This window comes from Penicillium psychrosexuale, assembly GCF_028828465.1.
Source record: "Penicillium psychrosexuale strain IBT 29551 chromosome Unknown utg000005l, whole genome shotgun sequence".
Lineage (NCBI taxonomy): Eukaryota > Fungi > Ascomycota > Eurotiomycetes > Eurotiales > Aspergillaceae > Penicillium > Penicillium psychrosexuale.
In genome coordinates this window covers 517,850-532,987 of record NW_026643190.1, presented here as the reverse complement: position 1 = coordinate 532,987, position 15,138 = coordinate 517,850, and the positions used below count along the sequence as shown (strand labels likewise).

The 15,138-nt window shown below is 46.0% G+C and overlaps 7 protein-coding genes across 7 annotated transcripts; 3 read left to right on the top strand and 4 right to left on the bottom strand.

Annotated features, from left to right (window-relative positions):
- Positions 1 to 653: 653 nt before the first annotated feature.
- N7518_009144 (uncharacterized protein) lies at positions 654 to 1,385 on the bottom strand (the record flags this gene model as incomplete). Its single annotated transcript, XM_057190071.1, has 1 exon — positions 654 to 1,385. One exon carries the CDS (start codon positions 1,383 to 1,385, stop codon positions 654 to 656), a length of 732 nt encoding a protein of 243 aa, XP_057037727.1.
- A 613-nt stretch (positions 1,386 to 1,998) lies between these two features.
- N7518_009143 (metallophosphatase domain-containing protein) lies at positions 1,999 to 2,895 on the bottom strand (the record flags this gene model as incomplete). The annotated part of the gene is made up of 1 exon (XM_057190070.1): positions 1,999 to 2,895. The coding sequence occupies one exon, from the start codon at positions 2,893 to 2,895 to the stop codon at positions 1,999 to 2,001; it is 897 nt and encodes a 298-aa protein (XP_057037726.1).
- Positions 2,896 to 4,212: 1,317 nt separating this feature from the next.
- N7518_009142 (Fic family protein) lies at positions 4,213 to 5,400 on the bottom strand (the record flags this gene model as incomplete). The annotated part of the gene is made up of 1 exon (XM_057190069.1): positions 4,213 to 5,400. The coding sequence occupies one exon, from the start codon at positions 5,398 to 5,400 to the stop codon at positions 4,213 to 4,215; it is 1,188 nt and encodes a 395-aa protein (XP_057037725.1).
- A 1,669-nt stretch (positions 5,401 to 7,069) lies between these two features.
- Positions 7,070 to 7,468, top strand: N7518_009141 (uncharacterized protein; the record flags this gene model as incomplete). The annotated part of the gene is made up of 1 exon (XM_057190068.1): positions 7,070 to 7,468. The coding sequence occupies one exon, from the start codon at positions 7,070 to 7,072 to the stop codon at positions 7,466 to 7,468; it is 399 nt and encodes a 132-aa protein (XP_057037724.1).
- A 114-nt stretch (positions 7,469 to 7,582) lies between these two features.
- On the top strand, positions 7,583 to 8,389 carry N7518_009140 (uncharacterized protein; the record flags this gene model as incomplete). Its single annotated transcript, XM_057190067.1, has 1 exon — positions 7,583 to 8,389. One exon carries the CDS (start codon positions 7,583 to 7,585, stop codon positions 8,387 to 8,389), a length of 807 nt encoding a protein of 268 aa, XP_057037723.1.
- Positions 8,390 to 10,333: 1,944 nt separating this feature from the next.
- N7518_009139 (uncharacterized protein) lies at positions 10,334 to 10,654 on the bottom strand (the record flags this gene model as incomplete). Its single annotated transcript, XM_057190066.1, has 1 exon — positions 10,334 to 10,654. One exon carries the CDS (start codon positions 10,652 to 10,654, stop codon positions 10,334 to 10,336), a length of 321 nt encoding a protein of 106 aa, XP_057037722.1.
- A 17-nt stretch (positions 10,655 to 10,671) lies between these two features.
- Positions 10,672 to 14,427, top strand: N7518_009138 (uncharacterized protein; the record flags this gene model as incomplete). Its single annotated transcript, XM_057190065.1, has 7 exons — positions 10,672 to 11,152; positions 11,319 to 11,329; positions 11,411 to 12,756; positions 12,792 to 12,819; positions 12,851 to 13,050; positions 13,142 to 13,494; positions 13,531 to 14,427. Exons 1-7 carry the CDS (start codon positions 10,724 to 10,726, stop codon positions 14,425 to 14,427), a joined length of 3,264 nt encoding a protein of 1,087 aa, XP_057037721.1. The 5' UTR covers positions 10,672 to 10,723.
- Positions 14,428 to 15,138: the final 711 nt, after the last annotated feature.

Sequence of the window (15,138 nt, the reverse complement as noted above, 5' to 3'; positions counted from 1 at the left end):
ACAGAGGCAACCCACTAGATTGCCCTATAGCTTAGGCGAGACCTATACGTGACTATCACTCCGACGAACTAGCTCTCGGAGCTCCTGTTCGTTCGGGCGGTCACGGGTAGAAGTAGCTGCTTATTAGGCAGCGACGTTGACTATAAATAGCGGTATCTGCTCTCGGATAGTTCTATTTTATTATCACACTTGTCCTTAATTTAGGGTTTCAACTTTGGGACTCGGGCCCAATACCTGTAGATTGAAGAGTGACTAATTAGTCAATCAGCAGGTTGCCTCGGAGTGCTAACTATTTACGCTGCCGCTGCCGGCAAAAGAAACTCCCGGCTGTCGCGTGAGAGACGACGATGTTAGCCACTACACCATATCGGAGAGGTACTACGAAATACGCTTCTAAGTTTGACATCTACTCTCTAGGTTTAGCGCGGCGTATTACTTCATACGTCTAGCTAGCTAATGAGATCATCTCTTGATTCCACATACTTAATCGTCTATTTATGCCCATCACGTAGAGGTTCATTTCGACTAAGACCGTAAAACTTGATGCGCAGTTGAAACTTGGAACATCCGAGTCGTTGGACCTCTTCCCTGGAATCAGGAGATTAGCTAGACCGTGAGTAATCAATATGTATTGAGATCAATCAAGGCAAGAATTAAGAACTAAGAATGATTGGATCATGCTCAACATGAAAAGTGGTCTGGTACATGGAGTTCACACCCGGGAGCAGCTCCTCTGTTTCTGTGGTCCAATCAAGTAAATACTGTCCAAACCAAAACCTAACAGTTCCCTGGGCTACAGCGGCGGTAGATTGAAGTGAAATGTACTTCTCCAAGTAATGAACCGCGTCCTCCTGATCATAAGACGTTGCGGTGCTAACACCTCTTCCAGACAGTCGATGCAACTTGGTACAAAAAAGGAATTCCCAAGGAGCAGCTAAGAGAGTAAGTCCAGGGGCTTGAAAAACAACTTCGTGCTGCTCAAGCGCTTCATCGAGGAGAATACGTCGTATATGGGATGGGACGAAGAGAACAACATGGTTGTTGAGCCACCCCCGTCCGAGTATACGATTCCTTTTGAAAGCGGACTTGGCTGCCTTCGAAAGGCACCTGAGCGCGGCGGGTGGAAGATTGTCATTGAAAAAATCGACATCATGAGTTTCAGGGCGACTTCTGAGGAAGATTGTATTGATGATTCCACCAACGACAACGAGAGTGATGTCTTGGTTCTTGGCTGAAGTGTATTTGGCAACATTCTCGAGGGCAGAAATGAGAATTCCACAAGACAGATTCGGACTCAGGTCGCGTATCGCGGCTGGTCGAGCGGCTAGCTCTTGTAGGCTACGAGCACTGCGACGCCAGCGGAGAGTGGACAGCGACTGACCCATTTTAATCAACGTGGAAGTTTTGAATACAGATCTACCAGCTTCCAGTCGACTCGTGTATCTCCAGTCATTCGTGGATACTCGAATTCATTTTGGCAGGAGCATACGGAACTACTTTAGGGAAACAACTACTTTAGAGAAACAGCATGTAGCCTGGGGCAGCGTGTTCCTATAACCCTTGTTCAGTCGCGCATATCACATGATTCTTCACATTGAGCACAGGAATGAGATACCAGTAGAGACTTGAGGCTTGAAAAATAAAGCAATAACCTCGTACTATCTCCTCCGTACTTTCCCTGCGGTCTAGCTAACCTTTCCGAGAACCTTTCTTTGTTTGCGATGCCAAAAATTAGGAGGAGAAAGGCACACTAAGTTTTACCTCAGTATCCAGTGATATTATTGCAGCGGGTTTGTTTATTTAAGTAGCTATCATGAATACAAATCGGGATACATATCACGGTGATTCATCGGACAGATAAGTATACCCTCAAAAAGCGAGAAATTCATCACCATGTGCAGAGAAGAAATGACGAGTCCATAGAATAGGGGCACGGAAGCATGCATAGCACAGTTGCACAGGTGGGATTCAATATAGTTGGTCAGCAAGATTGTAAAATTAGATAAAAACTTTGATAGGCAACCTTCGTTCATTATCCCGTAACCCTCCAACAATGGCAGGATTTACAAGTAAACATTTTGCTTCCACGGCTGGGCGTAGGACTTCCTTAGCAAACTCCCAGGCTGTAAACAGTAGATTTTTCAAGCCCCCTCCAGCGGCGACAGTTCCCTCATACGCCTCCTGGAGCCTGTCGAACAGCATTAACTCAGTTCCTGAACCCTCATGTATATGGCCGAATACATGTAGCCTTGGCCGAATTCTCCATAAGGTCTGTAGCAAATAAGAACAGCCATACTTCAGTAAGTCAAGATGAGCAAGTGGTGGACCATGAGTAATTAGCACATCAATTCCATCTGGTACTGAGCCAGCCCATACATCTTGATTCCGGGGATATTGAAAGGCCCAGTTGCCATGGCGGCAAGAGTAGGGACTTCCGTAGACCCTCAGTTGACGACCATTTGGGCAATAAATTGTTACTTCCTCGTTTTCGAGGTAGATTATATCTCCCCAGTCGATTTGAGCTCGCTCGGAGGCTGCTCGACCAGACATATCATCCCGCGCTGAATCAAGTAGTAGGTCATGATTGCCAGCAATCACAATTTTGGTAGGATGAGGTAGGCTTCGTAGCCAGGTGATCGAATCTTGAAGTTCCTGAAAAGATCCAGATTGTGTGAGATCACCAGCATGGATGAGGATGTCTCCATCATGGACGTCGGTTTGGGTGTTGTGGGTATCGGAAATACAGACAACCGCGATAGGTTTTGTGAGTGGCGTAGCTGGAATAGGCTCGTACCAACCATAAAGCATTTTTGCGAGGAAGACACAAGGCCGGGCGCGGAATTCTTGCCATCGTCCTGGTCGCTGTCGGTGAAGGAGCTCGTGAAGACTGGACATGATTGGGGAGTCCAGAGCCAGTGTCCAGGGACTTATCGGTAGTAACGAGCGAGCACGTGAAATACTGGGCTGTTGAAATTAATCATGTCAAGATCTTGCCTCAAACGTCCAAGATGTCAAAACTGCCAGAGTTGATGTCGGCCTTACAGATAAATTTATCATGTGACGTCATAATGTTGAGGCCAATATGCTTGGTTCCTGTCGGAATGAACAGGCCTGTGGTAATTCGGTTACCGGAATATCTACAGTGCCGGAAAGATGCGCTAAGAACAGATTGTGGATTAGTCATTCGTTAGGCCCATAACTAACTAACTAACTAGTTAACTAACTAACTAGTTAATTCTTGGCCTCTCTTAGCAATCCGGAATATATATTGCCCGGCTTCCGATCGCCCATCGGATGTCAAAGCATAGCGAATGTCAAAATCTATTTATCTGATGACCTAAGTATCCCAAGAATACAATGTAATTTATTACCCTCCTATACATCCAGATTAAAGAACCTCATTTTTGTTACTTAAGTAGGCACTTCTTAGCTAGAATCCTCGATTAGGCTTTATTTCTTCTTTGTATTCTTGATAGGAAAGGTAGTGCTGGTTTATTCTTAGGTATAGGCAAATTCTTCCATGTTTTGATCAAAGAACGTTCTTACAAACAGAGATATATAGTAGTGATAATTCAATCGCTGGTTATTCGTTGATATCGTCCGGTACTCTGATTATAAATGATCTATGCGTCCCCCGGCGGCGGTAGCTCTTTATGAAATCAGCGAGATCTTTCTCTTAGATAATTATTCGAGAGGCCAGGTCATCTTACCATATCTACAAGGTTCAAGGTGGGACGGATTTATATCGGGTCACCCACCTACTTTTTTTACAGTATGACTTTCTTCCTCGGAAAAAGAGAATCGTAGTGTGTAATTGCATGCCTCAGCCCTTTAGGGACACGTCTTGTCTATTCTCTAATACGCGAGGCCGCGAAGATACTCCTCTGATTTCAGTTTACTGATTTGGTAAGGAGGCAATGCTACACCCACCTCCTTGAATTACTACAATAACAAATATTCCTAGGACGGCAAAACGGTGGATATATGGGCAAGGTGCTACAACCTACTTTTAGACACTTTAGTTATCTCTGACGACAGATTGCGGTATGTAATTCTCTGGGAGTACCACCTAATCTCAAGTGTTTATTTTAGCCTCTCTATACCTTAATATACGAGATAGGCAGTCTATACACTACATCCATAGATGGCCAAGCCTCAACTTATAGAAAATAAACTCCATTTTTGATATTCCGAAGTCAGACCTAAGAGACTTCACGAAAGCATAGAAACCAGCTTGCGCATCCTCTCTTTGACATGTGACATAATAAAACTTCCTAGCTCCCTGTGCATAACTGGTCTCTCTTCGTCATCAAGATCTCCATACATATCCTCCAATGCCCCTCCATTGCTAGCGACTTCCATGTAAAGAGAGCGGTCCTCTTCCTTCTCGCCGATGCATACAAGAAAACTGCCAAGCTTAAGGAGTATCGAGTTCAAGATCAGACGACACGTACGTCCATTGCCGTCGATGAAAGGATGAATATTGACAAAGATGTGAGTATATTTCGAAGCAATGGCGATAGGGTCAATCGTTCCTTTAGCAATGACTTCTCTCATGTCAGACTGGAGTTCGCGGACCATTGCTTTCATTTTGTAAGGCACAAGGCTGTGATGAGGAAACGGATGGAGGCCCGCAGAAACTTCATCCGTACGATAGACACCACTGTATTCTTCCCAGGGAGTGCTTTCAGCGTCGACTTTGTGCGTAAGAATTTTATGAGTCTGGAGGATGATCTCTTCACTAAGATCTTTATCATAAACGCAGAGTTGACTAATCATATACGAGGCAGCCTTGGCATGTTGAACGATTTCACGGCGACTTCGTAAAACTGCGGAGACGTTTGCTGGCATATTCTTGCGTAGAAGCTCTTTTTTTAACTCTAAGAACTCTTCCTCCGTTTCTCCAATGTCCTCTGGTATTTCCTCCCCGCGGAAGATTGCCATGCAAAGCTTGAGTGTGATTTTGGAACCGCTTCCAGCGCGCTCGATCATGTTGGATCCGTACACTATAGTGGCAAGGCAATGGAGGACGTGATTTTCGAACTCACTTTCTTGCAGGGGTGTGAGTTGCTTTTGTAAAAGGACAGAGAGTTGATTGCCGAGGGTGATAATCTCAGGAAAAATGGTGTCCGGGTCGAAGTCTTGTGTACCAATCTTGTAATCGTAGGCTTCGTCCATGCAAATCGTAAACCGAGATTGCATTTTACTTAAATTGCGAGGAGAAACAGTTCCTTGTCCAAAGCGAAGAGTTGATTGCATGTAGTGGCGGATGGACTTGGCAAGGTTGATTCTAGTAGACGGCGGATGTAGATAGGGAGAGGGGGGTTTAATATCAAGTCCTTCGAAGACATTGGAGAGACTTCCATGTTTGCTCTTCGTCTTCTTGGTTGGAGAGGACATTTTCAAAGTCTCGATGTGAAAGAAGTGGAGACTCAATTGAGAAAAGGGAAGAAAGTAAGAGTTTGCAGATCGAGTGCTTAAGGAAAGTGGAGAGTTAAGGCTGAAGGAAGAAATGAGAAGAAAGTAAGAGCTTGCGGATCGAGTACCTTGAGTAAAGTGGGAAGACAAGGTTAAAGGAAGAACAAAGAAGTGAGAAGCGAGAAGTGAGAAGTGAGGCTGGAAGAATGTAGTCCAGTCAACATGTACAGGCAGATGGTTCCCCGGATCGACGTTCCAAAATAGGCTTAGTACCTTCTAAGAAAGCCCAAACAGGCCACGGTGGGTACCCAGGCTTGGCATAACTCTATATCCCATCCCTGGTTCTCGAAGAGTGGGAGCACCAGCCTATTATATGTAAGCGGAACATAAAACCTACAAAACCCAAGGTACAGTAGAGAAGCCATATTGTCGGAGGGACAGAAAGCTACGATGCCGGAAGATAGAAATGATGACAATACAGATATATTGATAATGGACTCTGGAGAGGAAAAGGAAGAGCGAGAGACTATAGAAACTATCTAACAGGAAGTCCTGGGGCGGAGTGGTCACAGTCACGTGATACACTCTCCAACACATATCCATAAGGCAATAGGTCTACAAAGAGTGCGTGGATGCATGCACCATCCACCTCCCACATCTCCTCTCTTCCCGCATCCCGCGTTAGCTCCTCCACGTCGAGCTCCTAGCCTGTTCCTGTGGCAAGATCAGACCCCGTTCTCCGTCATCCTCACTCCAACCTCGATTGTTGATTATCGTTCCTCAGCGCCCAGTCAGGCAGCTTGTATTCGAATAGCTGGGTAAGGCTCTCTGCTTCCTCAAGCGTGGTGGTTTGCAATGGTGAGTACTAGCGTCTTCAGGACTCCGCTCCGTGACCTCAAGCTCATCTGATTCATCCCCGGACTCTTATTCAGTAAATCAAGTGCTGTGAACGTATCCCAAGCAGCCACCGTACGATCTAGGTCCTTTCTATAATTCTATTGGCCTGGAACGAGCGATTGGTGGTGTCGCCTGTATCAGATGTTTCCGTTCCACAAAGTCTATTGTGCGAGCCGTTTTATGTGCCGCAGAGTGTTTTAAGAATAAGTACCAGTTGAAGCCCACCATTCCATTGGCAAGGTTGAGAAGTCTCATGGACCACTCAAGCGTGCATGGGAAATCCTGTCAGCAGAGCTCAGTGGGTTCACAAGTAATAAGGCTATACTTCAAATGGCAGTGAAAGCTGTTAATGACACAGCGGGACCAGATGGCTTGGTTCCTACCTTACTAGTCTTTGGTGCTTACCCTAGGATGACGACCGAATCACCGCCTTCACCTTCGACTACAAAACGAGCTGAAGCCATTAACAAAACGATGACCGCCCTACGGAAGGCCAATGCTGAACGACGGGTTAACGACGCGCTTCACACCCGAAACGGCCCCTCTACCTCCGAGGTTCTTTCGCTCCCGTTACAGAGTGAAGTATGTATCTAGAGGGAGAACGAAGGATGGCAAGGTCCGTACAAGATTGTTTCGATTGAGGGACACGACATTATAGTGGATATGGTGAACGGTCCCACAAGTTTCAGGTCTACACCAGTGAAACCCTACCACCGGGCGCCTAAGCAAGATACCACGGAGCCGGTCAGTCAACATGACCCCCCGCCACCTATCGTCGAGGCCCCTCAGCCCCGCCGACGTGGACGCCCGAGAGGTTCCAAGAACAAGACCGCGTCCGCCTTCCTGTCAAGAAAAAAAGGTGAACGATTTGGAACTGGCGATCAAGCTAAGAAATAATAGAGTCATCACGACACCTGGTGAACCATTCGAAGCTTCGGACACCAAGGAGATCGAAGACCTCTTTAACCAAGGAGTTTTTCGCTTTGAGAAGTACGACCCGACGAGTTACGGAGGCGAGCGCATCTTCAAGTCGCGGAGGGTAGGGGAAGTAAAGGCTGTGTCGTCAAAGCCTTACGAAAAGTCTCGACTTGTCATACAAGGCCACAATGACAAGGGAAAGGACACTATCCTAACCCAATCCCCAACCATCTAAAGAGCTAGCCAGCGCCTGCTTCTTGCCCTGGCCGCATGTCTAGGAACTGACACAACGCTGTCCATACGTGATATAACGCAAGCGTACCCTCAAGCCCAGTCGGAGCTACAAAGGATGGTCTTGGCGTACTTGCCGGACGTACTTGTTGACCAATACCCCGCCGGCACGATTCTAAGAGTGGTCAAACCGCTCTACGGCATTGCAGAGTCCGGCGTCCGCTGGTTTGCCACGTACCAACGACACCACGTCAACAACGTGAACATGTCACCTTGCACGTACGACCCATGCCTCCTAATTGCCAACGGCGAAAAGGACGAATTTGGTATGGTTGGCATGCAGACTGACGACACGTTGATTCTGGGCACGAAGATGTTTCTCGCCAAAGAAGAAGAAGAGATCCAGAGGGCGAAGTTCCGCACGAAACTAACGGTAACACTTTCGCCTGAAACATCTTTCGAGTTCAATGGCTGCAGACTGTCCCAGGAAGGGAGGTACATCCACCTGAGGCAAAAAGGTCAAGGATCGAAGATCAAGCCTATTGATCTGAACGACCAGAGCAGGGCGCAGAGATACTTAGAGCAACGTGCACGAGGTGCATACATTGCATCAATCTGTCAACCCGAAGCCGCCTTCGACCTTTCCGTTGCCGCACAAGCCCAGAAGCCAAATGACAGAGACCACATCCAACTGAACTCTCGCCTTGAATGGCAAATCAAGAACCTCGATCGAGGCCTACACTTTGCGCCAATCGACTTATCCACGGCAAAGCTTATGGTCTTCACTAATGGTTCATTTACGAACAATCAAGATCTTTCTTCGCAATTAGGATATGTACTGGCGATCGTGAATGAGACCACCGGCGATGACTCCTTTACGATGACTAGCAGCCTAATTCATTGGAGTTCTACCAAATATAGATGAGTGACACGCAGCGTTCTCGCGTCTGAAATCTACGGTATGGTCACAGGATTCGACTTGGGTTTGGCCATGACTACGACACTAAAGATGGTCACCACACGACTGGGAATCCCCGACATTCCCCTCGGGCCTATGGTCGTATGTATCATTGTATTCGTGGGAGAGGTATATAGAGTGAGAGATTTAGGTTGTAGAAAGGGCTGAGTACAACAATGATAGGCAGGGTGAGAATTGGGTGAGCGCCGCTTTATGGTCACGCAACCGGGGGTGAGAAGGTGTGCTATAGACAGGGTGAGAATCTGTGTGAGAACCCGGTGACAATCGCCCTACTAATACAACACTGGAAGTAAAGAATGTACGGAAGTGCGTCATTTCTGGTTGACGCTTTTTAGGGCTTTCAGTAGTACCCGGGAGCGAGATTTCTGCTGGAATATATATACTGCCTATAAGAACGGTATAAAGATAAAAGAATTAATCACTTTATAATTCTCTCCGACTATTCCGGCGGATGGCAAATATATTCCTATTTTTTAGATAATGTGGCTAGATATCGAGCTAATATAGGCTTGTAGGGGTCGCTGTCCTTCATATAAGCAAATATTGTCCTGGACTTTTCCTCCGCTTCTAGTATAATGCGCTCCTCATCGTTAAATCTATTATCATCTGGATCCTTCTAATAAAGCGTTCGATCGTTATTATCTACCTAGTTATCCACTACCTTTCCATTTGGAATAGGAGTAGTAATGCCTTTAAGGATCTTCAATAATCTGGAATCCCTTTCGCGCGATAGTCGTTTAAGTTGAGTATCTATATCTAGATCAGACTCTAGGACAGACGACTTAAAACCATGCGGCCCCTCTCCCTATCTATAAATATACAGAGATTCGAGATTAGGAGGTAAATGATCAATTAGATTAAAGGATTGAGGGCTAATCTGACCATCGGGGAATCAGTCCTAGCTGGATCCTATATCCCGCGCAAAATAGTATAGAGTGTGGATACCGAGACAGAGACTCTTGAGTTTCGGGAAATCTTTTAATAAGATATAGGATGGTGGAACTTCTAGCTTATGAGTGGCTAGATCATAAAGCTCGTCTGTGTATTGTTCTTCATAAAATTTCTATTTATCCTTATCGAGCCCTTCGTTCTTATCTAGCTGGTAATTTGTATTATAAAACTCTTGCTAATTTGTATAAGATTCTATATTAAGATCTAGTACCTCTAAGGTATATCGATAAAACTAAATAGACTAAAGTAATAGCGCTACGCTTAGTATAGTAATACCCCCTTCTGGGTCTTTTTGCTTATCTTCGGTAAAAGTGAAGCTCTTTAGTATTTTTGACGACTTAATGATTTAATAAAGATCATATTCCTATATTAAGGAGTATGTGAAGCTAATCTTACTATAATTGGTGTAGCGCAGTAGAAGTGGTAGTCCTACGTTATTATCCCACGATACTAATTTGAAAGTAACAGACTCAATAGCTAGCAGTTTTTGTACCACATTTAAGCAATTATAGTATGGATCTTCTATATATATTGTGCCCTGGTTTCGAGTATCATCTAGGTAGAAGTTGATCTCCTTAAGATTTTAGTAGTATAGAACTAAGCCGGGTACTGCTTTAGAAGCTCGCTAGAGAAGTGACTTAAGCATATTTTAGGGAAATTCTAGGGGATATATAGATAGGGATTTAAGGTTAGGGGCATTTACGGCTAGTATCATAATAAGCGTATCTCTAAACTCGATTGCTTTCGGATAAGAGGGAGATCTATTCCAGAGTAAGTCATATAATATTAAGGTATATATATAGAGGGAAAATAATTACCTAAAGTAGAGCGATCTTACCAAAGGATAGATAGGATAGATTCTCGATCTTAGACTTTTTCTACGCCGGCCTTCTTAAGGGCCTGCTTGAGTCTATGGATATCCTCTGGAGAAAACGATCGTTAAGGAACGGGCTCGGATTCGTAGGGAGGAAAGCCGGAGCCCGTTTCACTCCCATACAAGACTAGGCGACGAAGATAGCCTCCGAGAGAGGGGTTGGCCAAGGTTTCAAGCAGCATGTTCTGACCAGCCTGCAGCTGGACTGTAAAAATCTCCTGTCCTTCTCGGCCAAGCTGAAATTGATGATATTTTTGGCGATTGGAGACATCGCTGGTACTATGCAGCCCTCGATTTTGGTACGACAAGGCCACAACATCCCCCACAGTAGGGAGACTGTTGATAATTTTGACGAGCACTTCAGGAGGAAGATTTTGTAATGGCATTCTTCGTGAGTGTATAGTGACAAAAAGAAGCCAGATCGACTCGCGGAACATCTTCAACTTCTCGATGACATGGAAGATTATCAAAAACCCAAAATCGACCGGCTTTATGCTACAGAATATCCACATGTGGATGGACAAAATTGCGACGAATGCGATTCACACTCGGTAGTTGTCCGCCCAGAGCGCCAAAACCACCGTGCTCTCTATGTTCACTATGGAAATATTGCGTCAGGGAATTCTGTACTCAAGGACGCCATTGTGCGGGATATGTTCGCAAGAGACCCAGAGCTGAATATCATGTGCTTTGAAATGGAGGCTGCAGGTCTCATGAACAATGTCCCATGTCTGGTTGTTCGCGGAATCTGTGACTATTGTGACTCCCATAAGAATGACGACTGGCACAAATATGCTGCACTCGCTGCTGCTGCGTATGCACGAGAGCTACTCCTGGTCCTGAAGCCGCAACGTGTTGATGCTTTGCCTCCCTGGACCGAGCGAGTAGCTCAAGGAATTCAACAAGGTTAGAACCATTCTTTCTAATCCAATAACTATGTATGCATTATTTGTGCGAAACTCAAACATTATGATGAACATATACTATAGTATAGTATATCTCTCGGTTTGTACCATTACTCATTTGGGACAGTGTACTGACAACGTCTAGTTGGTCAGGAGGTGAGTAGTCTCAACAATACCCAAAAGTAGCCTAAAATTCGATCTATCACGGTCAAGTATTTTAACGCTAACTCTGTATAGGATTGTTTTGACGACTGTGAGGAATTTGGACCAGAAGAATGATCTTGGAAAGTTGGAAGGTGTGATAGAGGCAGCGTTTGATTCATTCTCTAACCGAGACGAAGTTCAATGTCTCCAGGGTACTAGGACTGAGCTTCTCCAGCAGATAATGGAATGGGCTATGTCACTGTCCCAAAAAGCCATTTTCTGGTTGAAAGGCATGGCTGGGACAGGAAAATCCACCATATCGCAGACGGTGGCCAGGTCGCTGAAGGACAGCAACCACCTAGGTGCCAGCTTCTTCTTCAAGAGAAGTGAGGGGGATCGAGGGAACGCAAAGAAGCTTTTCCCGACACTTATAAGGCAACTGATGCTTAGGATTTTTGAGCTGAGGTCTGGCGTGCGAGAAGCACTCCATGATGACCCTGATATTGCGATAAAATCGCTAAAAGAACAATTCGAGAAACTACTCCTTCAACCGCTGCTCAATCTTAACCAACTCGGCCGACAACCTCAAATTGCTGTGATAGTGATCGATGCTTTAGACGAATGTGAACATAATCAAGATGTCCGAACCATAATTCAATTGCTACCTCGTCTACAGAAGGCAAAAGCGCTTCGCATTCGGGTCTTCTTGACTAGTAGGCCTGAACTTCCAATCAAACTCGGCTTTTCAGATATCGTGGATCATGATTATCGGGATCTAGCTCTTCATGAAATACCTAAGGAAGTGACAGAACACGACATACGGTTGTTTCTCCACGATCGATTTACGAAGATCCAACACGATAGGAATATTTCTCAAGACTGGCCTGGCGATAATGTGGTCCAGAAAATAGTCAAAATGTCTGTTCCTTTGTTTATTTCAGCTGCTACTATTTGCCGATATATCGAGCGCTCAAAATTGGAACCCACAACACGTCTGACAGAGCTCCTTAAGGATTCACGTCGGTATACAGGGAAAATGGATAATCCATACCTGCCAATTCTAAGGCGACTCCTAGACGATGAAGAGAGTGATAAGTCAGAGCAGCAGCAGCTCCTATACCAGTTCCAGAAAATAGTCGGTGCTATCATCCTTCTTGCTGTTCCGCTTTCAACAAACGCGCTGTCGCTATTTCTTGGAATAGAAGTAAACCAGATTAGCAATCTGTTGGATTCTTTCCGGTCTGTTCTAAGCGTTCCTAGTGATCGAGATCTGCCTGTTCGGATTCTACATCTTTCTTTCCGAGATTTTTTGGTTCAATCCGAAAGTGAATTTCTTGTTAACGAGCCAAATAAGCATAAGGAAATTGCTTTGTTGTGTCTCCAAAAAATGAGAAGCTATCTGCGGAAAAATATCTGCGATCTAGAAGGCCTTGCAACCCGTAGGGCCGACACTAATCCTCAATCCTTACGCCAGCACCTACCGCCAGAGCTATAATACTCATGTCGCTACTGGATATATCACCTCAAACAAAGTTCTATCTCGTCCTCGGAGGCAGAGTTTGTGTTACTGTTTCTCCATGAGCATTTTCTACACTGGGTTGAAGCAATGAGCCTACTTGGTCTTGTATCACAAGTGGTAGGGATGCTGAATCTTCTCCAGAAGATTGAACTAGTATGTCCCACTGGAAGTCATATAAAATCTACACTACTAGAACAAGGGCGATCACCATGCCGTAATTTCAGAGTTTCTGCATGACGCAAAGCGCTTTGTCTTAAAGAACCGCCAAATGGCCGATGATACGCCCCTTTAACTTTACTACTCAGGACTTGTCTTTACACCTAAAGAAGCGATAGTCTGTAGGAAATTTGAAGAAGAAATTCCGGATTGGATATATCCATTGCCACGGGTTCAGGAAAACTGGAGTTCCGAATTGCAGACCCTCAAGGGCCATTCAGACTGGGTCAGGTCGGTCGCCTTCTTACCCGACAGCGCGCTGCTGGCATCTGGCTCCGCTGACAAAACTGTGCGCCTCTGGGACACAGCGACAGGAGTGCTACAGCAGACCCTCGAGGGCCATTCTCAATCGATTCGGTCGGTCGCCTTCTCACCCGACGGCGCGCTACTGGCGTCCGGCTCCGATGACAAAACTGTGCGCCTCTGGGACACAGCGACAGGCGTACTACAGCAGACCCTCGAGGGCCAGTTAAACTAGGTCATATCGGTCGCCTTCTCACCCGACGGCGCGCTGCTAGCGTCCGTCTCTCATAATAAAACCGTGCGCCTCTGGGATATAGCGATAGGCACACTACAGCAGACCCTCGAGGGCCATTCTGATTTGATTACGTCGATCGCCTTCTTACCCGACAGCGCACTGCTAGCATCCGGCTCCCATAACAAAACCGTGCGCCTCTGGGACACGGCAATAGGTATACTACAGCAGACCCTAGAGGGCCATTCTAATTCGATTCAGTCGGTCGCCTTCTCACCCGACGGCGCGCTACTAGCATCCGGCTCCTATGACAATACTATACGCCTCTGGGATATAGCGACAGGAGCGCTACGGCAGATCCTTGAGGGTCATTCAAACACAGTTTGGTCGGTCGCCTTCTCACCCGACGGCGCGCTGCTGGCATCCGGCTGCTATAACAGTACCGTGGGCCTCTGGGACACAGCGACAGGAGCGCTACGGCAGATCCTTAAGGGTCATTCAAACACGGTTTGGTCGGTCGCCTTCTTACCCGACGGCGCGCTGCTGGCATCCAGCTCCGCTGACACCACTGTGCGCCTCTGGGACACAGCGACAGGCGCGCTGCAACAGACTCTTGGAGCCAATGAGCTAATCACTGACGTTCAATTTGATCACGATGGATCCTCTCTAATCACTAATCTGAGATCCCTTGATGTTCAATATCGGTCTGAACATCATGCGACTATTTCAAACAATGTGAATCTGGGGATCTTCATCGAGCAACAGTGGATCAAGCTGAACGGCAAAAACGTTCTTTGGCTTCCTCCTGGGTCTCGGCCTCGCTGTTACGCGATCAATGGCAAATTACTTGCCCTAGGACACGCATCAGGGCTCGTTTCATTTATAGGATTCCATTTCTAGCAGTTGTCAATCATTTAGATTACGGTTCCTTCCTATATTTTCTAGTTTTTGTGTAAAAGAAGGGCCTGGGAGGAGAAGTCAATTTATATGGCTCTACGGTATTGGTGGAGTGTTCCAATTAGTTCCACCAGGTTCTAAATTCGATACACTCTGTTCCGATGTGGTTTGTCATACTTGACCAGTTCCAGTCCAATGAGTCCATTAGTAGATCTAGGAGGCTCCGAACATAGGAACCATAAGCTAAGGCGGAGTAAACATATACATAAAAAACATACCTTCAGGGCTTTGGTGGAGGCCCTCGCCAAGACTTGATGATCGCACGCATAGCTACTTGATGTGCACTCAGTTGACGGTCTAGCGCCTTGGCAATGGAGTCCATCATAATTGAACGAGTGCAAATTAACGACGCCAATTTTGCATTTCTCTGTATTTTGTCACTTGGATGTGGGGAGTGGGAGAGAGAAGTGAGACCTTATCATATTCTCAAGGCCAACACCTGATTTGTTCGCATATCTATAGAAAGTTCTGGCCATAATGGCTATTCCATACAATGACGATACATGGAGTATTGTATCGCTTGGCGTAAAGTACCGAAAAGGTAATTTAACGGGAATATTGATACTCCGGGGCTAGTCCTCATACAGTATAGTGTGTCTGGGCATTAGGGTCCGGGAAGCAATCGAAGAGTGTAGGTGGTGACACCAATTTCGG